The sequence below is a fragment of the Tubulanus polymorphus genome, chromosome 9 (assembly GCF_964204645.1).
Source record: "Tubulanus polymorphus chromosome 9, tnTubPoly1.2, whole genome shotgun sequence".
Taxonomy (NCBI): domain Eukaryota; kingdom Metazoa; phylum Nemertea; class Palaeonemertea; order Tubulaniformes; family Tubulanidae; genus Tubulanus; species Tubulanus polymorphus.
Genome location: NC_134033.1, coordinates 1,109,359 through 1,123,220, shown reverse-complemented (window position 1 = coordinate 1,123,220; position 13,862 = coordinate 1,109,359). Strand labels below are relative to the sequence as shown.

Sequence of the window (13,862 nt, the reverse complement as noted above, 5' to 3'; positions counted from 1 at the left end):
CTATTTTCTAGCATCATGTCATGCACCGCACCAGGGAGGTCCGGTCATAACAAGGTCTTTCAATCCTTATACACAGTGTACTACTATAAAGGGGGAATAAAGATTGTATAGCAATTCGGCTATAAGGGAATTTCTAATTTACCACTAAAAATGAATAGCTAGAATACAATTCACTGGATACAGATGTCACCATCTATGGGTACTAGAAAACATCTCTTAAAGTTTATTAATTGACGATGAAGTTAATTTGATAATACGAATATGGTTTAGCCGACAATCGAAATGTATATAGGGCAATATTACTAACTGTATGATGGTCCTGGGTTTCAATAAAAGCCTACTGGCCACTGGGTGTTTAGCACCCGAGAAAGAAAAACATCAAGAATTAACGATGGTAGAAGAGAAAAACAGTACAAAAATAATTCGATAAGATTTATTATGCATTACTAAATATGTTGTAACTCTGGTATTCCTAAAGATGACTATAGATGCTATAATCGATCTGCTGTTAAACTATAATAATCAACCGTTGCTTAGATATCTAGAATATAGATGAATAACTATATGAGTTGAATTTCATATTAATATCATCTATTAATTGACTATCATCAAAATCTACGTATCGGTCCACATTGCTGATCTTATATGTGAATTGACACGTTCATTATGATCAGTGATATTCGAAAGGATTTTTTGCTCACAAGATTCTGCTCTTTTTTCCAGCTAAACTACTAATCGACTAGTCATAGAATGCACAAAATGATCTTCAACCTTAATATCCAAAATCTCGATGTATAAAAATAGGCAGAAAAAAAGTTAACCCCAATCAGTCGCTTTCTGACTGGTTGCAAGATTGTTTGAATGAACTGGAACCAAATTTCGCAATTATGTGCTTGGATTTAAAGAAAGAAAATTCTGTAAACTCGACCGCCGATCACACAACTATATCTGTACTTCGATTTCCGATTTTGAAAAAAAACCGCCTGTTTCGCTCCCGGCAGGTGTGGTGTGTAAGGGACACCAACTCAAATCAATCAAACGAAATCTACCAATCGCCCGCAGAAGAATCAAACAAACTCAGAATATCGTCACCAATACTCAACTAAACGAAATCTACCAATTGCCCGCAGAAAATCCAACCAACTCAGAAGATCGTCACCGATACTCAACCAATCAATCTTGAAATGTACCGGTAAGTTTATTTTTATGGAAATTATTATGATAAATTCTAAATGAAATATTTTGTCATTACAACATATCTTCTTTTATTGCAGCTGAATTTCAACTATCAGAAAAAACCCAGCTTGAGATCAGCTACTCGTCCAAAATCAACCAACATCAACCAACCGGAACAGCATACAGATGAGGCCAATTAGAATCGAACTCATTAACCAACCAACTTAGATGATCCACGCCGATTACGAACCAAGCAATCATATGAGGTAACTTGATATACATGAAATTATTATGATTAATTCTTATTGAAATATTTTGTCATTACAGGATATCTTCTTTTATTCATTGCAGCTAAATTTTAACTATAAGAAAAAGCTCAGCTTGAGATCAACTACTCATCAGAAAATCTACAAGTAGATGAATACTGATTAACCCATTTGCTGATGAAAACTGCAGAAGCCCAGGTGATAAGTTGAGGAGCCAGCGACGGATTAATCACTCAACGATGGATTCTTCTACAATCGGTGGTTGATTTCTATAAAACATTTTATCAGGAGCAGCAGAGACAATAGTGAATCTTATAAACACTGATTCGAGCGACAGAGCTAATGGATTATCTCATAGACACTAAATCAGGATGAATCACTGTATCTTATAAGTGAGCTACATAAACAATAGTGCATGTTATAAACACTGAGATCCAGGAGCGGCAAAGACAATAGCGGACTTCTTTAGTAAAGTATTGATTTTTTTGCTTATCACCTTTTTCAAACCAGTCTGATTATAGTGTTTTCGAGGATATTATTTTATGATGTTTTATGCAATGTGAGAGTCTAATAAAAGCTAAGCTCCATTAATTAACGATATTGGTCTTCGATCCTTGGTCGATAAATTAGTCAAGTTAAGTTAGTCACTAGGGACTCGTAGGTCTGTTGAGTTAACTCCTTAACTGAGATATAGTTTCAACGTGATGTTGTCAGTTTAATCATCAAACTTTACCATAGTTAAACATAGTCATTTATGGCCATTTGTCCGTGTAGGTATCACGTAGTTAGGAAACATAGAACATAATGTTAGGCCAGTGTTGATGTACAAATATTAAGTATTTGCTGAATTGAAGATGTACTAATTTGATGGCATTCATATTTTCGAAGGCCCATGTAACCGATTCACAATTGAATCGTATATGTCGATTTTCATTTTGACCTTTAAGCCTCCATCAATCTGTTCGATGATCATAGCTACGTATTTGAAAACAAAAGCTTTTATCTGAAAGGCGACCATTATTTACATTTGAGAGGTAAAGCTAGGAATAACAAGGCATAAAGTTATAGCTAGGAATAATTTTGAACGTTTTAACATTGTTTATAGCTGTTTGAACTTCTTTTATTGTAATGGGTAAATCCATATCACGAGATGGCTCTCGTGAATAATCACTTAGCTTCAAATCGGGTGTATAATGATTATTAAGGAGTGGCAGTGAATCGGTAGTGCTTTTCTAAAATGGGCCCAGAAACTTTACAGTGAAAAAATGCCTGCAGTTGTAAATAGAGGAGTATGAATAATACATAATACAAACTACAAGTACATAAATTAAAAAAAAAAAAATTAAAAAAAAACCAATAAATAATAAGTAGTAAATAATACAAAATACAAGTACATACATAAATAGATGATATTGAAAAATAGATTAAAATAATGAACAACAATAAAAACAAACAACAAATTAATATTCTATTTACATGAAAAGGCATTTTTTCAAATATTTATCAACAAGGTTCTTCATTTATCGAACAACCTTCCCTAAGTATAGCGAAAACCCGAGATCTTTTCTGTTGTTATTCAAAGCATTCTATCGGACTCGGTTATTGTAATGAACAAAACAAATAACCATAAACCTTAACTAAATCGAACACACTTAAAGAAAATAACTGATATGATGGAATGCTTTGAATAACTGTGATGAAAGATCGACCCGTCCTTTCAACTAGCTGCGCTCAATCACTGCTGTGACTGTTGATCGTTATACTGGGGTAGACTTACAATCTAAAATCTGGTTAATACATTTTACTTTTTAGAAAGAATGTAAAACAGCTATAAACTTAAGTTATTGATGTTATTGATTAGTTACCGATTGTATGATTATGTTGATGTTTTCGAAGCTGCCAGAAAAAAAACATCAGAATACTTAGTATTTAATGCCAAGGTGCTTGGAAATCTTTAAGACAAGGCAAAGTAGGCAAAATTCTAGTTTTCTAGTGAAAGTAATGATTAGTTGATACTTAGATTTCCAAAGTGAATCTGTATGTTCCATTTCTAGTTTTAATGTTCTATGTTGGAGATTGTTATTGTAACACATAACGCATGTTTGTAAATTAGGAACTTGCATGATGATTCCTCGATTAAGATATTATTGTCGTGTGAATAAAACGATGTACATTTTCATCATTCATGTTGAAACTTTTTAGTTGTTAATTTCTATAGCAACAATTCCGCTGTGGTGCTTTTCAGTGGTTAATAAAATACTGATTTAATTAGCGGGAGCATAGAATAGAAGGAGCAGTTTCTTGATAGGCTAACTCGAGGATACAGTGCTAATTGGTCAATTATTTTTGAAATTAAAGCGGGAGGGGCACCGCAGCAGACCAATACTTTCGTCTCATAGGGCAAACTAAGAATATCAATTTCATAGGAGCTTGTCACAATTCAATGGAGGATGGATGACACCGATATCCCTTTTATGCAAAAATTAAAGAAAAGGATACTGGTGTCATCCATCCTCCATGTGACGCCCGGTGGCGAATTTAAATACCGAATCGCTAAAATCGGGATTCGAACCTAAATATGCGGAAGTAACTGTATGAATCTGAAAAACAAAATTATTTAGCATACGATGTAACAAATATGATATGTATGGTTTTTGGTACTTCCGTTTCGTGGATGCTCTAAAAAATTAGTTTTCTCTTGACTCGCGGAGAATTATTTAGAGACTGTCATCGAAATTCAGGTAAATAATCAGTTTGTTTAGAATACAATGTTCAATAATTGAGTGCAAAATTTTGTTCAAAGACTTTTAAAACGTCAAAAGCCGAGTCGATTGCATATCAATTTCAATTCAATCACGATTTTATTACTACAAATTTCTGTATCTGTATATGTATGTACACGTTGATGTAACCAATTCTGGCATTTCTGAATTTTGAAATTATATTTGTGGCTAATCTCTGATATTGACTCGTGACAGAGGTTTCGAATAGCGAAAGTCGACAGCAAGAACACGCTGCTTCTTGGGCCGGCCTAGAGCGAGCAGGGGGGGGGGGGTCAATTTAGTTAAGTTACCTAATTGTTGGTGGTAAGCCTTTAATCGGATGGGCTTATGAAAATATCCAATTGAAACTAAACCACGGACTGGTTACTGACTAGGGTCAATTTGATGTTGTAGTTCCCTTCTGGGGCTCTGGACTGACTGACACAGTCACAGAACAGTGGTTTGTAAAATTATCAGGAAAGTTAAAGGTTGGTTAAGTAAATTTTACTTTGTCTGTTTAGAAGGTTTGTTTGTCAATATAGGGTAGACAATCAGACTTAGGATAAATGTTCAGCTCCATATGGATGGATATTTTTATATCCCTAATATTGGCTCGCTCTACACGGAGGCCTGTTGGTATGTGTTAATATATTTGACCTATTTTACTGTGTATTTGCTGTTGGTGTTGAGATACACTGTTTACTTGTTACTTGTAACTACATCAATTAATGGTGGAATAATTCTCTTAATTACCATAATAACTGTAATTAGTGAATTCAATTAAACACTTCGTCTGGACTTAGTTCCACACTTCTGGGCCAAGTTCCACAGTTCGGGACTCAGTTCCATGGGTCCATCGTACCAGAAGCTGGATTCATTTCACACAGTTCTGGACAAAAGGGCAACAGTTCAGTATCCAATCCGATAGTTCTGGACTCAGTTCCACATTTCTGGTCCCAGTACCACAGTTCAGGTCGCAGTTCCACAGTTTAGGACTCAGTTCCACATTTACTGGACTCAGTTCCACAGTTCTGGACTCTGAGTTCTGGACTCAGTTCCACAGTTACTGGACCCTGTTCCACAGTACAGGACCCAGTTCTACAGTAACTATACTCAGTTCCACAGTTACTGAAACCATTTCCGCAGTTGTCACTCTAGTTTGGGTCGAACTAAATGGAAATAATTAATGAGTTAAATGTTTTGATTTTCGGTGTACTCTGTACTGTACCATTGATAGTACATAATGTATATAGGCCTGTTTATTAATGGTTCTATTATGAGGTTGATCTAGTGTCTAGTGTCTATATTGTGGAGACCAGTATTTGTAAGTCCTTCTTCCCGCACACATTTTTCTGGATCAAGTCTATATTGAAATGTGTTCAATGATATCCTTGATATTCTTTTTTCGTATACTAATTTTGGTGACTCGTGGTTAGATTTTCAGAGTAGAAAATTACATTAAGACTATAACGCCTCCTGACAGCCCCTCTCTCCCCCTTCCCTAGAATCAACCTCGACTGCCCTTGCTTGATATACAGGTATTTATAGAGGTTGAATGAAAACGTTTGAACTTATTACAAACACATGATGTGATAACGCGATCAGAATGGTTTCATATTTCTCTCTCACTCTTCATTCCGGAAGTTTATTTTTATACCTAATCATATCTACGAGCGGTGTAGCACATACTTCATTACTCGAGCAGCCAGTGGTGAATGAAAGACTCATGCGTGCGTACAATAAACACTGGAATTACTCGCATGCTACTTTTTCTTATATTCGTATCACTTTACTACGGATCTACAAGTCTGTAGAATACTGTCGATTCAAGTTGTGAGGGTAATTCAGGATCCAGTTCCACAGTTGTGAATTAGAGTTAACTGAAAACTCAGGATCCAGTTCTACAGTTGTGAGTTAGAGTTAACTGAAAACTCAGGATCCAGTTCCACAGTTGTGAATTAGAGTTAACTGTGAACTCAGGATCCAGTTCCACAGTTGTGAGTAAGTGTTAACTGTGAACTCAGGATCCAGTTCCACAGTTGTGAGGGTAATTCTGAATTCAGGATCCAGTTCCACAGTTGTGAGTTAGAGTTAACTGTGAACTCAGGATCCAGTTCCACAGTTGTGAGTAAGTGTTAACTGTGAACTCAGGATCCAGTTCCACAGTTGTGAGGGTAATTTTGAATTCAGGATCCAGTTCCAAAGTTGTGAGGGTAATTCAGGATCCAGTTCCACAGTTGTGAGGGTAATTCAGGATCCAGTTCCACAGTTGTGAGGGTAATTCAGGATCCAGTTCCACAGTTGTGAGGGTAATTCAGGATCCAGTTCCACAGTTGTGAGGGTAATCTGAACTGAAGAACCAGTTTGCAGTGTGAGTTAATATAGAATTACAGTTACACCGATAGTTTGTTATATCTGGTATGAGATTAATCATATTTTCGGTTCCACAAAAAGGATTAACTCCGATATCGTTTTGATTTAAGTAAAGATTAACTGGATTAATTGATGAGGTTAATCCTTTTTGTGAAATGGAATCCCGAGTTTTATAAACTCACAACTTCGAACTTTTTGGATGAGATGTATATTTTTTTCCGCGTTTGATTAATTCGGTTTCGAATTTATAATTTTTTCAGATTTTCCGACACAAAGACAATGACAGACGGATCGTTAACGTAACTAACCAGTCGTCGCTAGGGTAGCCGCAACAATGGCGATCAAACTGAAAGTCTACACGTCTCGTTTGAATTGCGGTGGCGTCGTGTGGGCGTTGATATCGACGGTCGCCGCGGTCGCCGCCGGTATCGGGTTCTATTTACCGTACTGGCTCGAGGGTAAATTGCGAAGCAGCGCCGACGACTCGATCGACGCCGAAATCAGTTTCGGAACTTTCCGTCGTTGTAATAACTACTACCACCAGAGCGTGGACGGCGAAGATGGCGTCATCAGTGGCTGCGGCAGATACACCACGTTCGACGCCATTCCTAGTTTATGGTGGCGCGTGTCGACGATTGTTATCGGTACCGGGTGTGGCGTGGCGTTGTTGATGGCGTTTTTGACGGTGTTCGCCATTTGTCTGATGGATGTATTCAGTAAAAGTTCGGCGCGGATCAGCGGCGCTTTGCAAGGATGCGCCGGTAAGTTTTAGAATCCCGGAACCCTTTCGGTGCCGACGGTTTAAACTCTAAAATGCAGGGCTGGGTTTCATCGATGTGGAAAAAAATAATAGTCCCTGGGAACATTTTCAAATTTGTTAGTTATAACCATGGTTTCTCATTGTTACTATGGTGGTTGTTACCCAGATTTAGGATTTATCCCGAGGGATTATTTTGATACTCAGTCTATGAAACCGGGTCCTGGAGATGTTATGAAAATTTTAGAAAATTCCACTGCAGTGCGGTGTATAACAGGCATATTGCTATAGTGTGTCTACTCCACAGTGCGGTGTATTGTTAGTTACCTTCATTTCATAGTATTTGACAGGTGCTGCCTTCTTTCAGTAAAGATTTTACTTAACAGATACACTGCCTCATGGGGTAGGCGCAATGTGCATTATACACCGCACCGCGAGGTACGTACACTGAAAGGGTCTGTTCTTGTCCTGTTGAAAACTTCTATTCGAGAGTGATTCTACTCTTTTTAGCTTCAAATAATATATGAAAAAAAAAAAATTTGAATGATTTCTAGTTCATTTTGAATTAAACTCATGACTCCTGATAGACATTTGATTTATGTTGATTTCAGGGCTGTTGATTGGTGGAGGATGTGCTCTGTATCCGATTGGTTGGGATAACGCAGAGGTTTCGTCCGTCTGCGGGAACACTGTGAAACCGTACAATCCAGGTAACGCTCTCAAGTGTTTTCAAGAAGAAATTTAATCGAATCGAATTAAAGAGCTCGAAACTTTCTAAGTTGGCGCGAGAGGTTTCGGAGATAATCTGAATTTAAATCAATTTTAAAATTTTTCAAAATATTTTTATTTTCAGGAATGTGCTCGATCGGATGGGCGTTCTATCTGACGGCAATAGGGGGCGCTCTGACTTTCATTTCCTGTTTCCTGTCGTGTAATGCCGTGCGATACAAAAAATTTGGCAACATAAATTACCACGGATTTACATAGATTACCACGGATTTGCATAAATTACCATGGATTTACATAGATTACCATGTATTTGCATGAATTACGGCAGATTTGCATTGATTACCACAGATTTGCATAAACTACCATGGATTTACATAATTTACCATGAATTTACATGAATTACCATGAATTTACATACATTACTACGGATTTGAAGCAATACTTGGGGAATTTTTATGCGATGAAAGGGTTAAAGGATTTTCAGATTTTCTACTGAAATACTCACATTTACTAAATACTCAGAATTTGGCGTAAGATTATTAGAATCAGGAAAATTTAGTTTGCGCTTGAAAAATTGAAATCTCACGAAATGAATCTCAGGTGAAAATGTTTCGAACTATTGGTAGAATTTTTTTTTCTTGAACCGCGAAGCGGAAAATGAGATTTTCTACCGGTCCCGCTATTGGACTAGGCCCTCGTGTGGCCGATACGATGTTTTCGGAATCTTTGTGTTTTTAAATTTTACTGCGACATTTGATTTTATTGCTACAATATTGTTATCGGTGTCGCATTAGTTTTTTATTCAAATTTTGAATTCATAGTCTTTGAATGATAGATACATATATGTGGGCATTATTTGTGGAATAGGGTCCAATTAAACGTCTTAGGGGTAGATTTAACCCTTTCAGTGCGTCTACACCGCAGTGCGGTGTATAAATCGGTGATGGATTTTGCTAGTACACCGCACTGCGGTGTATTGGCGTAATTAGTAATTAATTTCTATCTCTATTGAAAGATGGCAGCACCTGTCGAACATAGTGAACTATTAGTAACTAACGATACACCGCGCCGCGGTGTAGATGCACTATAGTGGTATTCTCGTTATTCAACACACTACAGTGGAATTTTTCAAAATTCTATATCTCCAGCACTATAGGGTATCAATTAGTCGGCACTGAAAGGGTTAAATTCAGGACTCGATTCTGCAGTCGTGAATGGGAGTTAAAATTGGACCCCTTTTTCGGTTAGTTAGTTTCGACTCGACAGTCATCTGTGGAAGTAAGTCCAGTATATATTTTTTTGTTCAGCAAAGTTTGCTGTCATGGTCGCTGTGGTTAGGTTTGACAGCGAAGGTTTGCGTGAATATCCGATCATGAAAATTAAAAACCAGGTGGCTGCGACTTAAAGCTTTATCAAATCATGTTCATGTAATTTACTGAATGCTTTGACTCGTATTATAAAAACTGCTTTGTGAAACTTGAATGAAAAGTTGATTTTTATTTTCCTGAAAGGTTTTTTCCTGAAATCTGTGAAAATGGATTTATTTTTTTCATAAATAGATTAATTGAAAAAATGAAAAGGTATTTGAATTTATGTACAGAAATATAAATATATTATAAACACTGCTTTGTGAAACTTGAACGAAAAGTTAATTTTTATTTTCCTGAAAGTCTTTTTCCTGAAATCTGTGAAAATGGATTTATTTTTTTCATAAATAGATTAATTGGAAAAAAGAAAAGGTATTTGAATTTATGTACAGAAATATAAATATATTATAAGGCTAATCAGAAATGATACCTTGTTTCTCTGCGGCGGCCGGGTCATTTTTGTAAAATATGATAAAATTTGTGAACAGTTCATTTCTATAGCGGCCGGGTCTGTTACGGTAAAATTGATCACGATTTTTTAAAAAAGTAATGTATAGGGTAGATAGGCGGCCGGCCGGGACAACTTTTAAGCTCAGCAGAGCGGAGAAACAAGGTATCATTTTTTTTTAAGCCTAAAAACTGTCTTGTTAAACTTAAGAGAAAAATGGATTTTTTTTTTCTCATAGTTTTCAACAATCGGAAATCAGTGAAAATGAATTTATTTTTCATAAATCGATTCATTGAAAATTAATTAAAAACGTCATAGAATTTATGTACAGAAATATACGTTATGTGATGGTTATATATTATATGTCTATATATTTTTACTCTTAATAAAATGGCGAAATAAAAGTGAACTAATTATTCAAATATTCTTTATCTTATAATCTTAGTGTCCTCGTCTTCCTATCCGAACGGAAAGCTGTGACGTGCTATTTATGATGTGTTAAAGCGGATACAGGGATTAAGGATGCCTAAATTATCTAATGAACATTTTTATCATTAAACTGGTCTCGTAATTGTACTCATTTTGATCGGTTGTAATTGGTATAAAACAAAATCGAATAAAATTTATGTTGTTAATAATTCTGATACTTCTACCGTTAAAAAGCCTAAAGTCCTCAGGTTTATTTAAAAGTGAAAGTTCACTGCGTGCAATGATGATGCCTGAATGAGACTGTACTGACTTGTAGCCTTCTCGGTTCTAAACGTGTCTGGTGTCGTGACAGTCGTAGCTGAGTTCACTTCACTTTGCGTAAAACGTATATAGAAATTCCGTCTTTGTGAAATCTGAATTTTCAAGCACGCGTACTATATAATTTACTGTCCTATGGTATAGTGATAATTCACAGCTTGCATCGAGCGTAGATTTGATGAAAGGGCGAGTGAGGCAGAGAGATAGAGAGACAGAAAGAGGAGTTGTGTGTTACTGCAGAGTCACTGGTTACAGACGTTTGAGCTTCAACATGAATTCTACCACTATCGCTAAGACTACATTTGGAAACTGCGACGACCTGCGCCGGTATCCACCCTTAAGATGGGATCACGTCTTCAGCTATAGTATTTACTTGTACGGATATTTTCCGGCTTCAATTTTAGGAATGATTCTGAACTCTGTTTCTATTCTAGTATTCACAAAGATCGGTCGCGACACTTATCAAACTATAATCATTCTCGCCTGGTTTGATTTACTGTTCGTATTTTCAGTGTTTCTTCTTTATCCACTTCGAATAATAATTATCCATAATCTACAAAATCGACATCTTCTCGGCCGTTTCGATGACTGGTATTTTGGACACGAAATTATAATTTGGGTTCAACCACTGTTTTATACGTTTCAAATGGCAAAAAATTGGGCCGTAGTCATAGTAAATTTTGAAAGACTTCTGGTTGTCGCGAGTCCGCTGTATTTTAGACGATTCTGGAGCAAAAAACATATCATTTTTCTGTCGGTTTTGAACGCACTTTCTTCCGCCACTTGTTTCTGGCCGTATTATTTTCCACAATATTTACCCGGGTTGGCTACGGATCGTTGTTTCGAAGCTGTATACACAATGGGAGCTTTTGGAGCTTTTGGAGTCATTCGAACACGTTTCAGTTATTTAGCTGGCCATGCGGCCCAAAACATAACTAAAGCCTATATTTTCATGACTGTCCTTGTACCTTTTAACTTTCTGATTGTGATAAATCTAACTTTGTTCGGAATTATGATACATAGGAAACTAAATCAAAAGAAACAATTTCACGCGGACGCAGCGGCGCCCGGTGAAAAATCTACCGAACTCAAAATATTAAAAGCGGTTCTTATAATTGTACTTGTGTTTTTTATCTGTGAAATTCCCGCATCGCTGGACCGTCTGTTACTCTTCATGCGTGTCACGTTCGGATTACATCACCATCTATCTATTGATGAAATGATGATGATGCGTAAAGTAGGAATTCTGCTCAGTGTTTTAGACTCATCCGTAAATTTTTTCGTTTACTGCGCAACAAACGGCGCCTTTAGGAAAAAAGCTAAACAGCTTTTACTGATATATTATCTGTGTGATTCTAAATAGAACAGAAAAACAATTCCTTTTATTTCATAAGAATCAGAACAAAACATCAGATTATGAATGATAAAAACTAACACAAAAACAACTTTCAACTTTCATGAACGAAACCTTTTAATATTTCCTATTTAGAAAATTGCGTGAAATTTCACACGGCCCGCGTAGGGATACATCACGTGGTATTCATAGGTTCACGTGGTTACCGCTGAAAATGAATAACAAAATAGTCCGATTACGGTGAGTGTTAAAACTCACCGCCAGGGGCGCTGATGTTTCGAGTATAAATAGTGTAAATTTATGTGACAGTAATCCAACTGTAAATAGAAATATCGTTGGCTCGCGTGTAAATTCTCATACGGTAGATACATACCCTGATGTAAATAGTAACAATCATGTACCTGATGTAACTCCTAACATAGTCATTTCTGATTTAAATAAGCAAAATGTAGAAAACGCAGCGAACATAAGTGAAATCACGATAGGTAAAACACAATATCCGTGTTGACGCGATGAGGAGAGAATCCCACAATGATAATTAAAAGTCCGAAAATGAAACTTCGAGATAGTAGTTTATTCAACGTTTCGACTATATCCTAATAGTCATCTTCAGGAATACTGTATTCCTTGAGCTAGTGTAGTTTATTCAACGTTTCGACTATATCCTAATAGTCATCTTCAGGAATAATGCCACACTCATTATTCCTGAAGATGACTATTAGGATATAGTCGAAACGTTGAATAAACTACTATCTCGAAGTTTCATTTTCGGACTTTTTATTATCATTGTGGGATTCTCTCCTCATAAGTGAAATGCCTTGTATCAAATCATCATTAAAGTTTTCTACGCTGAATGCATGTGGCCTATGTAGCTAAACTCGATATCCCAGAATTTAGTGAATTTATTAGCAATAATGACATCACATGTCTCACTGAAACTCACTTAGATGATGTAGACGGTAATATAGGTTGTCGCCTGCCCATGCAGGTGGAATCCTCCATAGGCGTAGCATGTGATGACACCTGGTGGAACCTAACTTGCCACAAGTGGAATCCTCTATTGCCACAGTAACACACGGGTTCCTCCCAGGAAAAATGTCTTATATGACTTTTTCCTTGTATTTAAAGGCATTCTGGACCAGTTAGATAAGATACTTCTAGAAAATATGTCATTCACATTTTTCTGACTATATTCTGGAATATAGCTTGGATCCGCCCGTGGACCAAGTTCCCCACTGTGAATGATAAAAAGCAGGGGCGGATCTAGGGGGTGTCAGGGTGTCCGGAACCCCCTCAAATTTTAAGTTCCCTCAAAACTGTCACCCCAAAATTTTTTGGACCAAGGTTTTCCACCTATAATTTTTTCAACGCATGAAATGACCGAAAGCACCCCCTAAAATGGCGTAGAAGTATCCGGAGTACCGGAGGGGGGGGGGGGGGTACGCGGTGTTCCATGGAAAATCCTAGCCAGCGGCGTAGCTACCGGTGCGGTTGGTCCGACTTATGACTTAAAATTACCCAAGTGGTTCGTATTTGCAGGTCTGAAAACTGCCTCAGAATGCACCAAATTATATTTTCACTGGTTTCTACTGCGCAAAAGAGGGGCTGCCGAACCCTCTCGCACTTTCTCCCGGTTCGTTCATGCATGATGCACGATCCGCTTAGGCTATGATTTATTAATATTATATGTCTGACCAATATTTATTTGGTTGCTACTCCCTAGAACATCCGCCCATTTTAAATAAAGGGGTTGGTTTAGCTGGTTGCAAGAGCGGGATGTGTCTAAGGGGTTTTTTGGGATGATCTCGGATCCCTTCCATTCCATTTTGTTAAATCTTCGTCTGCACATTGTACACTCATCTTTTCAATTTCAGATTTTCGTT

At 37.0% G+C, this 13,862-nt stretch overlaps 1 protein-coding gene and 1 long non-coding RNA gene across 4 annotated transcripts; both read left to right on the top strand.

The window, feature by feature from the left end:
• The first annotated feature begins 455 nt into the window (after positions 1-455).
• Positions 456-3,601, top strand: LOC141910901 (uncharacterized). Its single transcript, XR_012619934.1, has 3 exons — positions 456-1,192; positions 1,275-1,442; positions 1,528-3,601. It is a non-coding gene; the product is annotated as an uncharacterized LOC141910901 (long non-coding RNA).
• A 477-nt stretch (positions 3,602-4,078) lies between these two features.
• LOC141910799 (LHFPL tetraspan subfamily member 6 protein-like) lies at positions 4,079-10,277 on the top strand. 3 transcript variants are annotated; one of them, XM_074801609.1, is made up of 4 exons: positions 4,079-4,183; positions 6,838-7,338; positions 7,946-8,044; positions 8,188-10,277. In XM_074801609.1, exons 2-4 carry the CDS (start codon positions 6,912-6,914, stop codon positions 8,319-8,321), a joined length of 660 nt encoding a protein of 219 aa, XP_074657710.1. In that variant the 5' UTR covers positions 4,079-4,183; positions 6,838-6,911; the 3' UTR covers positions 8,322-10,277. The 3 variants fall into 3 exon arrangements, with proteins under 3 accessions (XP_074657710.1, XP_074657712.1, XP_074657711.1); XM_074801611.1 differs by lacking the exon at positions 4,079-4,183 and adding an exon at positions 6,102-6,205; XM_074801610.1 differs by lacking the exon at positions 4,079-4,183 and adding an exon at positions 6,301-6,332.
• The last annotated feature ends 3,585 nt before the right edge of the window (positions 10,278-13,862 follow it).

Coding starts and splice junctions, on each gene's coding strand:
- LOC141910799 (XM_074801609.1), top strand. CDS start 6,912: ATGGCGATCAAACTGAAAGTCTACACGTCTCGTTTGAATTGCGGTGGC. Junction 7,339..7,945: donor CGCTTTGCAAGGATGCGCCG/GTAAGTTTTAGA, acceptor TGTTGATTTCAG/GGCTGTTGATTGGTGGAGGA. Junction 8,045..8,187: donor TGTGAAACCGTACAATCCAG/GTAACGCTCTCA, acceptor TTTTATTTTCAG/GAATGTGCTCGATCGGATGG.